The sequence below is a fragment of the Galeopterus variegatus genome, unplaced genomic scaffold (genome assembly GCF_000696425.1).
Source record: "Galeopterus variegatus unplaced genomic scaffold, G_variegatus-3.0.2 Scaffold4942, whole genome shotgun sequence".
Taxonomy (NCBI): Eukaryota; Metazoa; Chordata; class Mammalia; order Dermoptera; family Cynocephalidae; genus Galeopterus; species Galeopterus variegatus.
The window spans coordinates 98,639-115,832 of NW_007731053.1; the positions used below are offsets into that span (position 1 = coordinate 98,639).

Below are 17,194 nucleotides of genomic sequence, written 5' to 3' on the forward strand. Positions count from 1 at the left end.
AGGAGGAGCTTTTCCTAGGGAAGCAGTAGAGAGTACTAGCTAAGAAGATTTTTTGGGGGTCAGACAACCTGGACAGGAAGTCAGCTCTGTCACTTACTAGCTGTATGACACTGAGTAAGACACTTCCCTTCTCTGAACTGCAGTTCTCAGATGTTGCTATGGGGGTTACAGTAAACATGCATGAAGGGCTTGGCTTAGTGCCTGGCTCACTGGGTGAGCTCCACACATGGCAGCAGTTTTCACTCTTGCTGGAGAATTTGCCCCTCCCCACCCCCACTGCCCAGCTTAACTACACCACTCACCCACTCCCCGGAGTATAGGGACTTGTCATGGCTCCAATCACAGCGTCTGTTGCTAGAGTGGCTTTTAGAGGCTCAGACTCAAACCACTGATCCAACACCTGGACAGCAAAACAGCAGGGAGAAGCGCTTAGGGGCCCTTTTGGGAGGTCCCCTCACTGCATGCCTGAGGCCGGGGTGAGCACCTTGGTAATCGGAGCTGTGAGGACCTGGTAATACTGGGGCAGCTGGGCTCCCAGAATGTAGCCTAAAAGAGAAGATCCACAAAACATCAACTGAGACAGGAAATGAGGAAATACCCTGATCCGATCCCTGGGGGATAAAAGAATGGCAGGAGGCTGATACTTTCTGATGGGAGGTCTGGAGCTGAGTGGCGGCTACAGATTCAGCTTGAGTCCTGGCCACACCTCCTCCTCCGCGCAGGGCCTCGGGCACATTTTGAACTCTCTGAACCTGGTTCTCTCTGTAAAGTGGGAGTCATATTTCATTCCCCCAGGGCTATCATGAGGATTACATGAGATATGCAAAGCATCTTCCAGTTCATAGGCACTAGGTACATTTTACCTGTTAGCATTATTTTTGGAAAATTTTTAACTTGTATCCTATTTTCTTACTTTGAACTCTGTAAGGCTAGCGGCTTAGCTGGTCCATTCCCCTGACACTGATTGAGACCATTTCAGAGAGTGACTGGGCATTAAGGCCTTGAGGGTGGGGATCACGGTCTCTAGCCATTAGACCTTCTGTGCCTACCTTAGTGTAGGGCATATAAAGGTTGCTCAATAAAGGTTCATTGCATGAATGTTTATTGCACAAAACTCCTTACACGGGTAATCTGAGAGGCAATGTCTACTTCTGCTGTGTGTGATAGATTCCACAGCCTGAGGTTGCTCAATAAAGGTTCATTGCATGAATGTTTATTGCACAAAACTTACACGGGTAATCTGAGAGGCAATGTCTACTTCTGCTGTGTGTGATAGATTCCACAGCCTCTAAGTTTTCACCCCTCCCTGTATCCACACTCTTTGACATGAAACTCTGCAGTTCCTCCCAGGCACGGTAGCTGGATTGACATGCCCCGCTTCTTGATTCTGGACTCATCCATGTGACTTGGTTGGCCAATGGAATGTTTGCAGATGTGACACAAACTGAGGCCTGAAATGGGCCTGCACATCGTAGTCTGCCCTCGGTGCTTCTGCCATTGATGTGAGAAGTCCCTGCCCAGACTAGCATGCTGCTTCCAAGAGGAGGATGAGAGGACCCTGGAGCAGAGCTGCCCCAGCTTATCTGCCCCAGCCACAAACACATGCACGAGACCAGACCAGATCAGTAGAGCCAACCGGGATCAGCTGAACCATATAGATGTGTGGGAAATAAATGTTTATTTTTATATGCCACTGGAATTTTATGTTTTTGTGTGTGTGTGACCACAGCTAACTGTATCATTATTTTTCTAGGATATAGAAGCTAAACTGGCCTGTATACCCTGGAGGAGTGGTAGAAAATAATAGCACTCTTGATGAGGCTTCCATTCTCGTACCCATGTCAGACAGCACTAATTGATCACAGAACTTCTCCCTGCTGGGTCCAAGTCTAGCATCCTTCTTGTATCGGGCAGCTTTTCACTCTTGGCCCCTACATTTTATTCTGGCCATGGTTATGGTGATGAGCTCCATGCAGGCTTTGAACAGCTTCACACAGTGCAACCCCGACAGTGTCTCACCTCAGTCTTGTAAAATGTGCCTCTTCATTTCTTCCCTGGGGCTTCTCTGGCACCATGACAGACCACTCAGAGGAGCCTACCTGGTACCTACAGATGCACGGCCCAGAAGTGCAGGAGTTAATGCCCTTGACCAATGGGGGACAGAACCCAATGGATAAATATTTCCTTTTCCTTCTCCTGGGAATGCTTCTCAAATGCATTTCACAGGGCTTCTCAGAGCGTCTGCATAGGGCCCAGCCGCTTGTCACCCACAGTGGTGGCCAGTAAAGTAACACACCCTGGTGATGACTCTGTTCAGTTTCACTCCTCCTTTCCCCTATTTTTGTGCCCTGGGATCATCCTTCAAAATAAACTACTTGCACATAAGCCTTTGTCTCAGACTCTATTTTAGGGCATGCTAGGCTAAGACCTTCTCAACAAAGTGCTCCAGGCAGCACTTAATTGATCACAATAATAGCCTATTAATTGGTCATGGTCGGCAGTCTGCTTTAGAGGTTCAGGCTTACATCAGGGCATTGAAGGAGTGGGCTCGCCTTCGTGCAGGTCACTCATCATGCTTCAATGCCTGCACTTTGGACCTACCTGCCTTCAGCAGGGGTCTGAGGGTGGACAGTGCCTTGAGCCTTTGCAGCAGGGAGCCACGCCGGAAGGCCACCACGTCCACTGGGGCTGCATCCAGCAGAGGTTCAATGGCTAACACCAGGCGGCTCATGAACTTCTCATATCTGGGAAAAGCCTGAAACAGAGCTCTATGTCAAGATCCCCCCATTCAGAGTCCCTCAGAGACAAAGTCCCCACGCTCTGTCCCCCTTGCGGGCCCATGTAGCCCATTGCACCCCTCAGCCAAGACTTGATGGCTCCTCAGGCCTCCTCCCCAGCATGGCTCGGCTCGGCTCAGCTCGGCTGAGTTCCTCCCAGTTCTGATCTCTGTGTTAACATTAACGTCAGGACGAGCACCTCAGGGAGGTCAGTGAGACGTGGGCAATAGGAAAGCCACCCAGGGCAGTGACAGGGACAAGGGGTCAATGCTGGCCAACACCAGTCAGCCACAGAAAACTGGCAAGTACCCTAGGGTGTGGCCTCTATGATAAACCACAGGTCACTTAGAAGTTTCCTCTTTCTTTCTTCTGTACTTTCCTACATTGCTGGTAGAAGTTAGAGCTCACCCCCTGCTTTCCAGAGTGCTGCCTGCTCTTTCCAGGTCTGTGAGTCTCATATGTTGTCCCCTCACATGCAGTAACACAAGCCTACGTGCTCTCACCCCACCAGCCTCACAACAGAATGTACTTGTAACAGCTTGGCTCCCGACACCCTCCCTCCCTTCTCTGGATGGGCAGCAGGGGCAGCGAGGGACGCCTGTGCCCCTGGAGGCCTCTCTTGGTTCTCAGCAAGAGCTGTATATTTTAGTTCATCTATATCCATGGATGTATCCATCGAATTTTCCTAAGTGTTGCATAAAGAAAAGTATATATTGAAGCACATTTGAGAAGTCTTGGTAAAAATGAAGTTGAACAGCTTTTTCCAGAACAGGCCTTTAATAGGACACCATGCAAAGACAAAACCAGAAATTGGCCTCCTGTCTTTCTGCAATGGCAAATGGGCTCTTGCCTCCTGCTTGTGTGGTCACTAGCGAGCAGGGCCACAGCCGGCGTCCTGTAGGCCCAGGGCCCGGCCTTGTGCTGAATCTTTTCTACTGCATTTGTGACAGGTGGGGTTTGGAGGAGAGGGTACAGGCAGTGGTCGCCAGCCCACTGCACAAGAGTCATTCAAGAAGCACTTTCAAAAGGCTAAACTCCCCAGGTGGTTCTGATCCTCAGCCAGGTTTGGAAACTGTTGGTTGTTGAGATGAGTATGCCATGTGTCTGTGGTTCTCTAGGTTTTTCCCAACGTTAGATTAACATGAAGAAATAAATAGATAGATAGAGAGATAGATAGATAAATAGATCAATCAATCAATCAATCACCCCAAACCCAGAGGTGTTCAAGAACCAAAAAAAGAAAGAAAAAAAGATTAATGCAACAAAAAGCAACACGCACAGATCATGTTAACCTAGATTCTTATAAAAATTTCTCCACCAAGATAAGATTTAATGCTACATCACCAGCTTGTATCCATGCTTGGTACAAAAATGGCCAAAAAGAATCTTTCTGTATCTGCAGAACCAACTGCATCAGGCCCATTATATCGTTCGGTGACTCGTCTAGACAAAGCCACCCAACAAATTCTTAGGATACAATCCCAAGAAAAACGTGATTCTCCATCCAGTGTGTGCTCTTGCTTTCACCAGACCTGCACACCTTCATGGACTCTCTCTTGTCTTGGGCTGCTGGGGGATTTCTGCCAAATTGTAGGAGTATTTACTACAACTCTCCTGTCCTAAGTTCCTGATCCAGCTCGTTCTAACCTTGATTGTCTCTGATCTTCCCACCATCCTCCTATGTGGCTTTCATAAGCTTTAATTGGATAACCACTCGGAATCCTGCCTGCAAGCGGCATGGGGGACATGCAGTATGTGTACACACCGATGGGTCTCTTTGGAATCCCGCATGCGGAGGCCATCGGAACAGTGGCCTCCTCCTGGGCACACACAGGCTTGAGAGCCTCCAGTGTCCACTGTCCTAACCACCATCTGCCAGCCCCTTCTCTTCACAGTGCCTGAGACCAAGGTTCACACAAACTGGAGCCCTCCTAGGAAGGTTGGGTGGCCTGTCCAAGGCCCCGTGGCCTTCAGACGATGTGTCTGAGGACAATCCCAGCCAGGCCCGTTTCTCTCCTAGAGCCACCTACAGGTTGGGGAGGGAAGTCACTGGCCGCTCTCCCTACCTGGGCATCCTTCTGTGAGAACTGGGCGATCTGCTTCTGGTTTTCCACCATGTCTGTGCCCAGCAGAAGGGACCTGGGCACCTTGCCCCCTGCGCGCTCTTCCAGTATGGGGGTGAAGGAGTGGGGGTTTCGAAGATAAAGCCTCAGCCCATGTTTCTGAAGATACAAACAGCACAGGCAACATGTTAAAGGATCCGTGGTCTCTTCCCTTGACCTTTGTCCAGTTGTGTCTGTAGGACCATGTAAGTACCTGCATGCAGGGTCCCAAGGCATGTGGTCCTGCTCCTGTTTTTTGATTTTTTTTAAAGTAAATTTTCAAAAAGCCCTCTTACCCATGCACCCTGTGGTAGACCACTCTGTACCACACCATACCACACCACACCACACTACACAACACACCACACCATACTACACCACACCACACCATAACAACACACCACACCACACTACACCATAACACACCATACCACACCACATTACACCATAACATATCACACCACACTACACCATAACACACCACACACCATACTACACCACAACACACCATAACAACACACCACACACCACACCATAACACACCACACACCACATCACACCATACCACATCAGACACCATTCCATACCACACAACACCATACCACATTATACCATAACACACCACACACCATGTCACACCACAACACACCATACCACATCACACCGTACCGTACCTTACTATACCACACCACACCACGCCATGCCATGCCATAATACACCACACTGCACCATATCATGCTTACTCTATGCCAGCGACTGTATTAGGGTTTACAATCATTACCTCATAACAACTTGTACATATTATGATCTTCATTGTGCAAATGCAATCAACAGAGTTAAATAACTTGTCCCAGGTCACTTTAGGAGGTGGATCTGGGTTTCAAAACCACATCTCTGTGACTCCAAACCCTGGCTCTCAGCACTAGTCTGTAACTGCCTCACCTCAGAAATAAATAATTAAACTTTAGAAAAGACACAATAAACTAATGGTTATGTGAAAATCCATACTTACAAGGTAGATAAATTATTCACATCAAAAAATTGTATTTACTTTGCAGACTCATTTACTCCAGGGTCACGTTAAATGGAAGTTCCCTGGCTGCATTTAAAATATTATGTGAATTACAAATATTTGATTAGCACACAGAAATTTCCAAGAGCACATCTACTTCTTTAAAGTAGGCACAGATAAAACAAAAGGGGCCTGTGCTACCTCCACAGATAAGACTTACTGTCCTCGCTGTCTAGAGACTTCTTTCTTCAGAGCCGTGGCCTGCTCCATCACTTCTTTGAGGTCTCTGCTCCAGTGTCTCCTTCTCAGCCAGGCCTCCCCTGTCCACCCCAGAGCTCTCTGCCCCCTCACCCTAAATTATTCTTCTCCATAGCACTTGTCAGCCTATGGCCAATTACATATTTAGTTTTTTCCTCATCTCCCCCACATGGAACGTAAGCTCTGTGAGGTCAGGGGCATTGTCCACTTTGCTGACTGCCGTCCCCCCTGCATGTAGATACAGCACAATTAATAAGTATTCTGTTGACTGAGTAAATGAATGCCACATTGCAGACAAGTCACGTCCCCAGAGGACAGAAACGAGATCTGTGAGTAGAAGTTTTAGGAAAGCACGAGAAAACCACAAAAAAAGTACCCTTCCAACAATCACAGCTGGAGTTGCCCCAAACAGCGACATTCCAGATGGGCAGGATGGCACCAGCATCGAGCATGCTGCAGGGGTGATTCCAAACACTGGAAGGGGCTTGGGCTGCGAGACCTCCAGGGTCCTTTCTAACACTAAGAGGAGAATTTCTTTGACTCTAAGTTGAAGGAACTTCCAGCTTGGCTCCTCCCAGAGGCACACTTAGTTGCTCTTTCCCTCGCCCTGACATCCCATCCACTGCCGCTTCTCATCAGTCAGCTCTGTCTCAGGTGCTGTACACTTCTCTCCACATCTGCTGCCCCCAGCCCGAGCCACCATCCTGTGACTACTGCAGAGCTGCCTCCCAGGTCCACCTGCGGGCCCTCCTCCTACCACTGTGATCTGCGCCATCCATCAGGGGACCGATCTTAAGGAAAGCCATGAATCCTTTCGCTCCACTTCCTGTTTAACGCCTCTACTGGCTTCCGCTGCCCTTGGGAGGAAGTGCGTCCCTGCGCCGTGACCTGCAGGGGCTGCCGGAGCTGGCCCTGTCTCTCACTCCCCACCTGCTGCGCCTCTGCCCCTCACTCGCCTGCTCACGCCCGCCTCGCCTGTCCACCTCCACCTGCCTCTGGCTGGATTGTCTCTGCTCAGATGTCCACATGGCTGGGGACTTCCTGGCATTTGAATGCCAGCTCACATGTCACCTCCTCAAGGAGGATTTCCTGGTCACCGTCTAGGCTGGAACCTCCAGTCTCTCTCTATCGTACTGCCTCCTTTTCTTTTCTTCCTGGCACTACCTCTACTGAAGGTCTCTTACTAAGAGCAGGGTTCTCGCCTCCCTCGTTCACCGCTGTATCTACAAGAGCTTCTCCCAGTGCCTGGCACGGAGCAGGTGCTCAGAAACACTTACCGAGTGAGTGAATCATTAAACTCCCCAAATAAGTGACCTGAGAGGAACCCAAGGGTTATTTCAAGTATAACTAATTGAGCATGAATAATTTTTCATTTGATTCCAGGACTTTCTAAGTGGAGACTTTGTCATTCTTGATGGTTTTAATTATGTGGACTCAGAAAAAGAAGGGAATGTTAAATAACCATCATATTATATCCATGATTTTGTTTAGACCATGCGGTTCTCTCTTTAAAAAAAAACAAAACCACAGAACCCCTTCCTCTGATGTACCCATGAGATTTCTCAGCATGCACAGCCATCTGGGGTAGAAACTGTTGGGAGGGGACAAGACGTGTCTGAGGAACAATTAAGGGGTGTGGTTCTTGGAGCTGGGCTCTGGGGCCCCTGGTTCAGAATGACCCAGAATGCTGTAGAAATGACGGTTCCTGGGCCTCGCCATTCCAACAGTCACACTCTGTGCCGGAACCCTCAGAAATTGCTACTTCCCCACCACTTTCCCAGGTCATTCTCATGGACCCGCCTTAGATTCCCGGGAGTAAAGCCTGAGCAAAATGCATAAGGCTGAGGGCTGGAAGGGGAGGTGGCCGGGGGCTGCCTCTGGCAATGAGGTCAGGCTGGCCCAGGGGCAGGTGGAGGAGGCGGCTGCTGGCTGGTGGGGGATGAAGAGGTCCTGCCACTGTGAAAGCTCTGCCCTCTTGGCTGGGGTTCCGCCACTTTGTGTGGGGCCGCTGTGAAAGCAAACTCATCATACAGGTGGATGGCACTGGGGAGTGACCCAATCCAGGGCTCGTGATGACAGCTGTGAAGGGGGAGGTGGGCCCAGTGAGGCCCCACAGGGGCTGGGGTGTCCTCTGGCTCAAGGAGGGGAAGGGGCAGTGCTGCGAAAGTCAAGTGTCACAGGTCAGGGGAGGGCCGAGCCTGAGTGGACACGGCACCGCAGGTGGCCGGGCTGGGGGCGCTCTCTCTCTCTCTCTCTCTGATGCAAGGAGTCATTTCTTTAGTGGGTTCCTGCAGTTACCTGGTTCACAGAACTCCTCTACATAAACCGATTAGAGCAGCCAAAGAGCTGTGAACAGTGGAACAGCGGCTGAACACCCTATTAATTTCAAACTTTGAATTTAGACCAAAGTTGGTGCTAAAGAGTGTGGCAGCTGCTAGTACAGATGGCACTGAGAACCTTTCTCTGAGTGGTGGGGTGACAGAGTCCCCCAGCAGGTACAAGCTAGGCCTGCTTCAGGAGTGTGGTGCTGGAGTTGATGATAGAGCGTCAGGGCGAGGCGGTGTGGGAGGCCGGGTGTGGAGCTGGGCGCCTGTGCACAGAGTTAGCGGACCAAGGAAAGTGAGCCAAGGGCAGCGGACAGCTCTCAGGACTCCCACAAAACAGCCTGGCAGCCGGAAGAGGTGAACTTCCTGGGTCCAACTTCCTGCTCAAGCTGCCAAGAATGGTAGCAGGCGCTGATGTTTAATAAGGGCAGAGGCAGGGCTCGTGTCCTATGGCAGCTTTGCAAACTCAGGTGCCCAAGGCTTCAGGCAGGTATCCTACATGAGCTGGATGTTGGCAAAGCTCATTCTTCAAAAGAGGTCTGACTTTTATGTGAAATTTCCCAATTTTTAAGACACTGTGGGCTAGACAAAGCCCATCTGTGGGACTGCATCAGGGAAACCATGTGGACGGGACAAGCACTGGGAGGAGAGAACGCTTGGCGTGGGGAATCACCCGGGCACATAGTAGGGCGCCTTCACCCGGGCTGGGAAGACGGAACTGCCACCCCCCACCTCCAGGCCATGGGGGGCTGCTTCACCTTTAGCTCCAGGTCGGTGTAAATCTGTGGCCTCAGCAGGCTGAGAAGGTAGGATGCTCGGGAGAATTTAAACCCTGAAACCAAATCAAATGAAGACAGTCAACAGCGGTCACCCCCTGGTTCCCCACACCACATCGGGGCTCACCTGGGACAATCTCCTCAGTGACAGCTGCACCCCCGATCACATGGCGCCTCTCGAAGACCACTGTGTTCATGCCCAGTCTCTGCAGGTATGCTGCCTGGCGGGGGGTGGGGTGGGCTGGTTGACACAGGACCTTCCCTTTATCCCTCTGGAATGTCCTGGATACCTTGGGGCTGACCTGCAGTCTTAGGGTCCTCACTTACGGGCCCATGTGCCACCCCTTGGCTCATGCTGTTCCCAACTCTGGGAATGCTGTTCTCTTTGTTTACCCAGATATCTTCCAAGATCTGACAGGCCTGCTTGGGGACCTCATGCCGTACCCTGCCCACCCTGCCCGGATGTGTCTCTCTTACAGGCAGGGAGTGGCCTCATTCCTCCGACACGCACAGCAGGGGGCAGCACAGTGAGGCTGAACTTGTGGGTGCCCAGCCAGAAAGTGGCAGAGCTGGGGGATGAACTGTGTTTACATTAATATAAAATCAAAGTTTTAAACTACTGATCAGTTGAATTACAAAAGACCCCTGTAAAATGTTCAAGTAAAATTGATAGGTTAGGTAAAGTATTAAGGTTTGACATAAGTCCCTTAGCACCCCCACATTGGTTTTCTCCCATATTGATCTTCTAGAGCCGCTACTGCTTCTAGAAGATGTTGTTCGTCTTGTGGCCTTGAATACCCTCTCTGGCCTCCTAGAGGTACATGGACCCAGGTTTGAGAAGCATAGCCTGAGGGTCACTCTGGTCTGGCTCAGCTTGGGATCTGTAAGGTGGCCGTGCTGAATAGGGGCCCTGGCCCCTCTACTAGGCTGGGGTCCTTGCTGTCTCAGGGCATATTTTGGACATCTTGGCTTTGTCCTCCAGGGTGGTCATGGCCTGGGCCTAGCTGGGGAGCACAGGGCTCTCTACACAAGACTGCCCATAGCCTGGAGTCTAGGGCCCCAGCCAGCCCCCGTTACTAATCCCTAGTCTTCAACCTGCTCCCCGGCTATGCAGTGACATGCTTCCCTACGTTTTCATCAGCTTGCTTCCAAAAGCTCCCCGACTCTCCCACAGCTCATGGGGTAAACCACACTCATTGAGGAAAGGAGAGGAAAGGCGACCGAGATAACCTCCTGAACTGGCTGCAGGTGCACGCTCGACCCAGGCCCCGGTCAGCACCGGGGAGCGTGGACTAGGCTGCCTTTTCCTTCTTTCCTGTCACTCTGATCCTGTCTGCTTCCTCATGTTCCTCCTACGGGGGCTGAGAGCCACACGACCACGGGCCCAGGGGGAGATACTCACTGCCACCAGCCCGTTGTGTCCTGCAACGAGACGGGGGGAGGGGGAAAAGCATCACTGGTCAGTGGGAAGACACTTTTCCTGAGGAGTGTGGCACCCATCCCTGTCCCCATGCCCATGAAGATCATTGGTGACACCACCACCCACCACCACCTGCACTTGGATGTTGGAACAGCATCTAGCTCAACGCCATGAAACACTAGTCTGTGGGGAGTAAGAAAACCCTGGCTCTCGCCCAGGCTGGAAAGAAGTCCTGTCTCCCTGGCTTGGTCAGTGGCTCCATGCTGGAGTGAGGGGCAAGGAGAACTCCACGATCATCCGAAGAAAGCATCGCCGGGGCATCCATCGCTGGGGGAGGAGCAGGTGACTGTGTCTGTGGGAGCATCACCATTTACCTAGCAGGGAAGGGAAGAGAGGGTGGCCAGCACGCTGGTGCGCCACGTCACAGTGTGGCATGGAATGATATGCCATCCAGGGGTGTGCTGTCATGTGATCTGCTGCTGTCAAGCATGGCTTGTTTTGCCCAGGTGTGGCTCACAATGGGCACAATAAGGCCAAGGAGGCATTATTCACATGGGTTTGCTTTGTCAATCCCCAGTGTTGCAAAAATAAAATATCAACAGTTCAAAATGAAGTAAACACACACAGATTCAATGTGTGCTAGAGTAAGTAGATGTGTGTCAGGGGTGCTGGCTGATGGGGCAAATTTATTAACTTACATATAAAGTTTTTTCTAAAAATCTCAGGAGGGCTGCCTGGGCTGGGAGTCCTGAATTTGGCTTTGGGATCCCATGTTCCACACCAACCTCCTGGGTAGCGGGTGCCTCTCCAGCTGTGGTGGGCATCACCAGGGAAGTCGGGTAAACTTTGATTCCCAGACCCCATCCCCAGAGCAGCTATTTGTCAGGTTGAAGGCAGGTCGTGGAGCCCGGCTTCTCATGCGCCCAGGAAATTCTGATGTAGGTGGTCTCAGGAGCACACACTGAGCCCACAGGCCCTGGGCCGAGCCCGCCTCTTCCTTCCCTTCCTCTCAGGAGAAAATGCAACTGCTGATGGGACAATCACTCATGGGCAGAGAACAGGCCCTGGTGGTTTTCAGAGAGTGGGGTCAGGCCTTGTCTTGAACACCTAGCTTGTTTTTGTCCTTGGTGATAGTCGGTCAATCTGAGTCTTTAAAGATGACAGTAGATGCCTTTGTTCTCGGAGCACTGACCTGAACCCAGTGTTGACTCAAATAAAGTGCCCAACTGTTAATCTGATAAATAGCCACCAATAGGGAGAAGCGATGACCCACATGATGAATATCTTCAAGGCTGAATTAATTTTGTTTTAAATTTCCGACATGGAGACTCCCAGAACTTTAGAGGTCACTGAGCCAACTTCTCAACCGTGAAAGGAATCTCTAAAGCCGAGAGTTTTTCAAACCCTTTTGATCACGATCCACTGGAAGAAATGCATTTTACACCATGGCCTGGCACACACCACATTTATAAATGTATTTCACAGAAACAAACATTACATTTACTTGTATTCACTCTTAACATGTGATAAGCATGTGAGAATCTCTTAGGTAATACTTTACTTTAAAAAGTGTTGGCTGACATGCTATCTCGTTCTATGGACTTTTGAAAATTTTCATAAGATCCTTTAAAAATACGTTGGTTGGGGCCGGCCCGGTGGCGCACTGCTACAGTGCACCGCTTGGGAAGCGCAGCGGAGCTCCCGCCGAGGGTTCGGATCCCACATGAAAAGCTGTCCTCTCAAATACATACAAATTAAAGGCAGAAAGTGCTGGACTCAACCCGGCTTCTACTGTTTACCAGGCATGGCGTCAGGGAATCATTTAAGCGCCCCGAGCCTCGAGCCTCTTTGGCGTAAAACTGAGAGGAGCCTGTTTCCTGTTTCCTGGCTGACCTTGCAGTGTTGCAGGGAGGACGACCCATAATATATGTAATAATATAATATATGTAAATAATAATAATATCTGTAAAACATAATATATGTAAAGCACCTGACCCCTAGCAGGCCTGTGATAAATAGTAGCCATTTGTCTTTTAATTAGTGCTGATCATCAGTCTTGGAAAACTAATAAAGTCTTCCAGGCAAGTGGGTCCAGTTCAATCATGGCATGTAAGTCCATGATACACAGACAAATGACTAAGGAAGAGGACCCATCAGCCAGGACCCCCACCCCAAGTCCTGGCTGAGCCCTCTTGAGGTTTCCAGTGACCTTCCCTGTCCCCTCAAAGGGGTCTTGAGCTGCAGGGCAGGCTAAGCCCAGGCCTGCTGCAGGGCCCTCAGGTGGCAGCGCTGGGCTCTGAGTGGGGTAGTGCTCCGCAGCCCCCGGGTCAGTTGCTCTCAGTGCTGGCTGCTTACATGCGCTGCCTGCCAAGGTTTCCTCCTATCCTCAGGATCCTGATCACCAGGTTTAAGGCCCAGGATCTGCACTTTAACAAGCTCCTCAGGTCATTCTTAGGCACACTTAGTCAAATGACTAAATCTACGTGTGTGACTTCAGGCACTGGGTGGGAGAGAATTCTGATCTCAAAGAATGCCACTGTGTTCCTCACTCAGGCCTGAAATGCCTTTAAACCTGGCTTTACGTACGTTTAGCAATGTCCAGGCTCAGCTCACACACTGAGACCCGCTCACACTTGTGGGCAATTCACCAAAGCAGCTGGTGCCCCGGGCAACCTTCCCATCAGGGGACAGCAGGAGTGGGCTGTGGCCAAGGGTTGAAGGAAGAGGGGGCTGAGAGGCTTGGGGTGCTTCTGTCTCCTGAGCCCAGTCCATGGGTGTTGGAGCTGGCTCCCACCAACCCCGGAAGTTTGTGAGCCAATTGTCAAGGCAACCTTCCCATCAGGGGACAGCAGGAGTGGGCTGTGGCCAAGGGTTGAAGGAAGAGGGGGCTGAGAGGCTTGGGGTGCTTCTGTCTCCTGAACCCAGTCCATGGGTGTTGGAGCTGGCTCCCACCAACCCCGGAAGTTTGTGAGCCAATTGTCAAATGCAGTCATTGTTAAAAATTAAATTACGTAAACTTACTATGAAATAAATTATATTAAAAATTAAGGTAATAAATACGCAGAACTCATCATTTCCTGATTATTTTACTACACTTGCCTATTATCTATGCTCTTGCGGTCACCGGCCTCTATGGGCAGGTGGCCCCACTGTGCAGTGATACGCTACTATGTGTCCCTCCCAAATCACATTCAGCCACCTCATGGTGGTAACGAGAAAGGCCATGGTGGGAGCATTCACACCACAGAAATCAGCATGCATTACACATCAGGGCCTGATTGGTTGTTCTGTTGATTGTTAGTCTTAAGAATGTGCTGGAAAAATGCTAATAATGGAGATTAAACTTAACAGGGCTTTATGCCTACAGCTGTTACATCATGAATAAATAACACAAAAAATGCAGGAAATTTTCTGGCAGTATTAGAAAAATATTATCTGATTGAGCAAAGACATTCCCATGATTAAAGGAGGAGTGCAGCTGGGACGTGAGTCTTCATCGTCTCGTTTGTTTCACTTTCCATCCTCCTCTTTAAAGTAAATGGAAATATGAAGCGACATTCCACTCAAACTACACTCGTCAATTGTAACAACAGGGCGGCTACTAAGTTTGGCAAAAATCAAAGAAAGAATCAATGGCTCTATGAATTTATATTCATAGAATTTACGAATTTATATTGACTCTATGAATTTATATTATATATTTTGTTAGTAAGACTGTGTACCACACCTTTTATTCCAGTATTTATAAAAAAAAGTGTGTATATATAATACACAAGGGTACGTCAAAAAGTTTGTGAAAAGATTTGTATTATCTTTCAATTCTATTTTTCCATGAACTTTGTGAAGTACTCTTGTGTACACACACACTCTCTCTCGCTTCCCTGGAGAGGTGACTGTTAAACATTCACCAGCTCACAACTGTTCTTAGTACACACAGAAATGAAGAAATGCCAAGACAAGGCTACAACTTCAACAGTGTATGTTAAGCGTCACCTTCTTTGAGTCCTGTCCTTGTCTCTGCATAAACCCAGTTGGAAATACTGCATTTAGGGCCTTTTGCGAATGTGAATGGAAGGCCCCCAGGGAAGGCAACCTGGTCCTGGTCTTGGGCCCATGGCCTCAGCCAGTCATCCAGCCAACTTTGCTACTCTGAGCCTAGGGCTCAGCAAAGAGCCACAGGCTCACTGCAGATCCCCAAATGTCCCAGAGGAGCAAGGCAATGGGGAACCCTCACGATCTACAGACACACAGTAGGTGGTTGTAGTGGACTGAATTGTCTCCCCAAAACTCACTGAAGCTTGAATTGTGTCTCCCAAGTTTATGTAGTAAATCTTAGCCTCTACTCATTGTGACTGTTAAGAGGGTGGGAAATCCTATTACGGTAATTGAAAGATGGAGCCTTAAAGAGGTGATTGGATTGTAGGACCGTGTAGTAGTGAATGAATTAAAAACGGTGGTCAGGGGCCTGGTTCTAAGTGCTTTAAAAGAAGAGGAGAGATTCTCTCTCTGCTCTCTCTGCTTCCACCATCTTTCAATGTGAGACCCCTAGGTCACTGTTGCCACCACCAGATGGACTTTGGACTTCCTAGACTCAAACAGTAATCAATAAATTTCGTTTTTCTTTATAAATCACCCAGTCTCAGGGTGACTAATACAGTGGTCTAGGACTCAGTTCTATTTTTTCCTTCCTTCCCTCTAAAATGATTGTGGTTTCCTTTGGGGATGCGTAGCCTCAGTGGTGAGGTGGTGGTGACCAGAGCTCAGGGCATTTGGGGTGGCTAGATTTCACTTGCCTGTTTTCCCAAGGCTCTTTCCAACCCTTATATATCAAATACTTTCACAGAGTGTGGCAGGAACTAGCAGATTATGTAGGAGACACAGGGAAACCCCTGAGTTTACCTAGTGCTCCCTTATCATTCTAGACCCAAGTCCAGAGAGGGCCAGAATTTGCCCCAGACCACACGGCAAGTCAAAGGCACAGCCAGCACCAGAACCCCGGATGCCCGACTTCCAGACCTGAGGGCTTTCCATCACAGCCCCTGCTCTTGTACAAACTCCTAGCTAGGTTGTGCCCAGAGTACAGGGCACGGTGGGGCTTGGCGAAGGGGCCTCTACCAGGCCTCCGAGCAGGGGCTGCCTTCCCTGCCACTCAGATCTGGCTCAGCCTGCTTTACCTGCTCCTATGACCACCGCATCGTACTCAGGCTTCAGGCGTCCCCTGGCTTCTGACTGAGCTTGTCTCCAGACAGGGCAGAGAGAGGCACCCACAGCTCTGCTGAGATCTCGGCCACTTGCAGCCATTTCTGCCCCAGGCTGGGCAGTACTAGGCCAGTAATCAGCTTCCTGCGCCACCCCGGCAGGAGGAGGAGCAGGGAGAAGGCAGGAAGAGAGGCGGAGCTGCAGCCTAGCTGCTCCTTCTTGGCCCTGGGCCAGGACTACACAGGACAACACGCTGCTCCTCGCTGCTGAGTCTGCACCAGGCAGTCACGGGTTGGCTGTCACCAAGAAGTTGGTGCCGCCTCCAGGACTCAGGAGATAATGCCTGAAGGCTCCTGTGTGCCAAGGACCTGGAGTGAGTGGTGGAGCCCCAACAGGCTTCCAAAGGTCCCCTTCCTCTCAAAGGACCTTCTCAGTGAGGAATGACCTGTCTGGGATGGGAATCCTGACAGGCAGAAGACACACTCAGGTCAGCCGAGCTGGGTAGGGTGGCGAGCCTGACATAGTCCAAGGTGGTGACAACTCTGTATCACAGAAGCCACCAGAGCAACCATTTGGCATCACCACGTTCAGGACCTTCAGCAAACTTGCAGAGGCCACACGTGTTGCTGGGGAGCCCTGTGTCTTCTCCTAACTGCTTAACTGCTGCCAACATAGGCTGCTGCAGACTCTCACAAGGCCTTAGGAGCAAGTTCAGTGTCTGTAATTCTCGGGGCTTGCCACCTTCTTTTGAAGTCCTGGACATTTCTTTTGGCACCTTTCCCATTTTCCAAGAATCCTCAAGGATTAAAGATCACATCTCTATGTGTCTCCAGCTGAAATGCTTTCTTACCACCTTTCATCCTCTCTTGAATTAGGAGCCCCTTTGTTTTCTGTTCATCACTCAGCAGCCCGTTCCCCTTGTAGGAAAAAAAGCACCCTCGCAGTGCAGTGTTTGTGCTGCTGTGACGTGTCAGTGTTATGGAACCCATTAGAAATAAATCTTAAAAGTGGGAGAACATGAGGTAAGGGTGATTCTGAGTTAAAGGGCTTGCTGAGGACCCCTCCTCCTCTCCTCAGGCACCCCTCCACGCACTGCGGAAGGGTTATACCGTGTGCAGATCTGTTAAAGTCTGACTCAGAATGTTCACACCGGTGTTATTTGTAATATAGAAAAATCAGGGGGGTTGGTTAAACTAGACGCATCACATCTTTCAGCCACTAAAAATTAAGGAAAAATATTAGGTGACATAAGTGGGTGTCCTAAATAGTGAGCTTATTTTCCTTTGTGCTCTTCTGTATTTTCCACAACCAACGTTCCTCTCTTTG

General features: G+C 50.0%; 1 protein-coding gene across 7 annotated transcripts in view; it reads right to left on the reverse strand.

The window, feature by feature from the left end:
• PYROXD2 (pyridine nucleotide-disulphide oxidoreductase domain 2) overlaps positions 1-16,475 on the reverse strand; it is a 31,484-nt gene extending 15,009 nt beyond the window's left edge. For 2 of the 7 annotated variants that reach the window (XM_008588651.1, XM_008588656.1), the window contains exons 1-8: positions 15,844-16,475; positions 10,652-10,671; positions 9,377-9,470; positions 9,232-9,305; positions 4,844-4,999; positions 2,602-2,755; positions 485-546; positions 303-400 (exon numbers count right to left, since the gene is read on the reverse strand). In XM_008588651.1, the coding sequence (XP_008586873.1) occupies positions 303-400; positions 485-546; positions 2,602-2,755; positions 4,844-4,999; positions 9,232-9,305; positions 9,377-9,470; positions 10,652-10,671; positions 15,844-15,970 (785 nt within the window). In that variant the 5' untranslated portion in view covers positions 15,971-16,475. Of the gene's footprint in view, positions 1-302; positions 401-484; positions 547-2,601; positions 2,756-4,843; positions 5,000-9,231; positions 9,306-9,376; positions 9,547-10,379; positions 10,444-10,479; positions 10,562-10,651; positions 10,672-15,843 lie in introns of those variants that run through there. The other 5 variants (XM_008588649.1, XM_008588650.1, XM_008588652.1 and 2 more) reach the window with 5 other exon arrangements.
• Between the last annotated feature and the right edge of the window lie 719 nt (positions 16,476-17,194).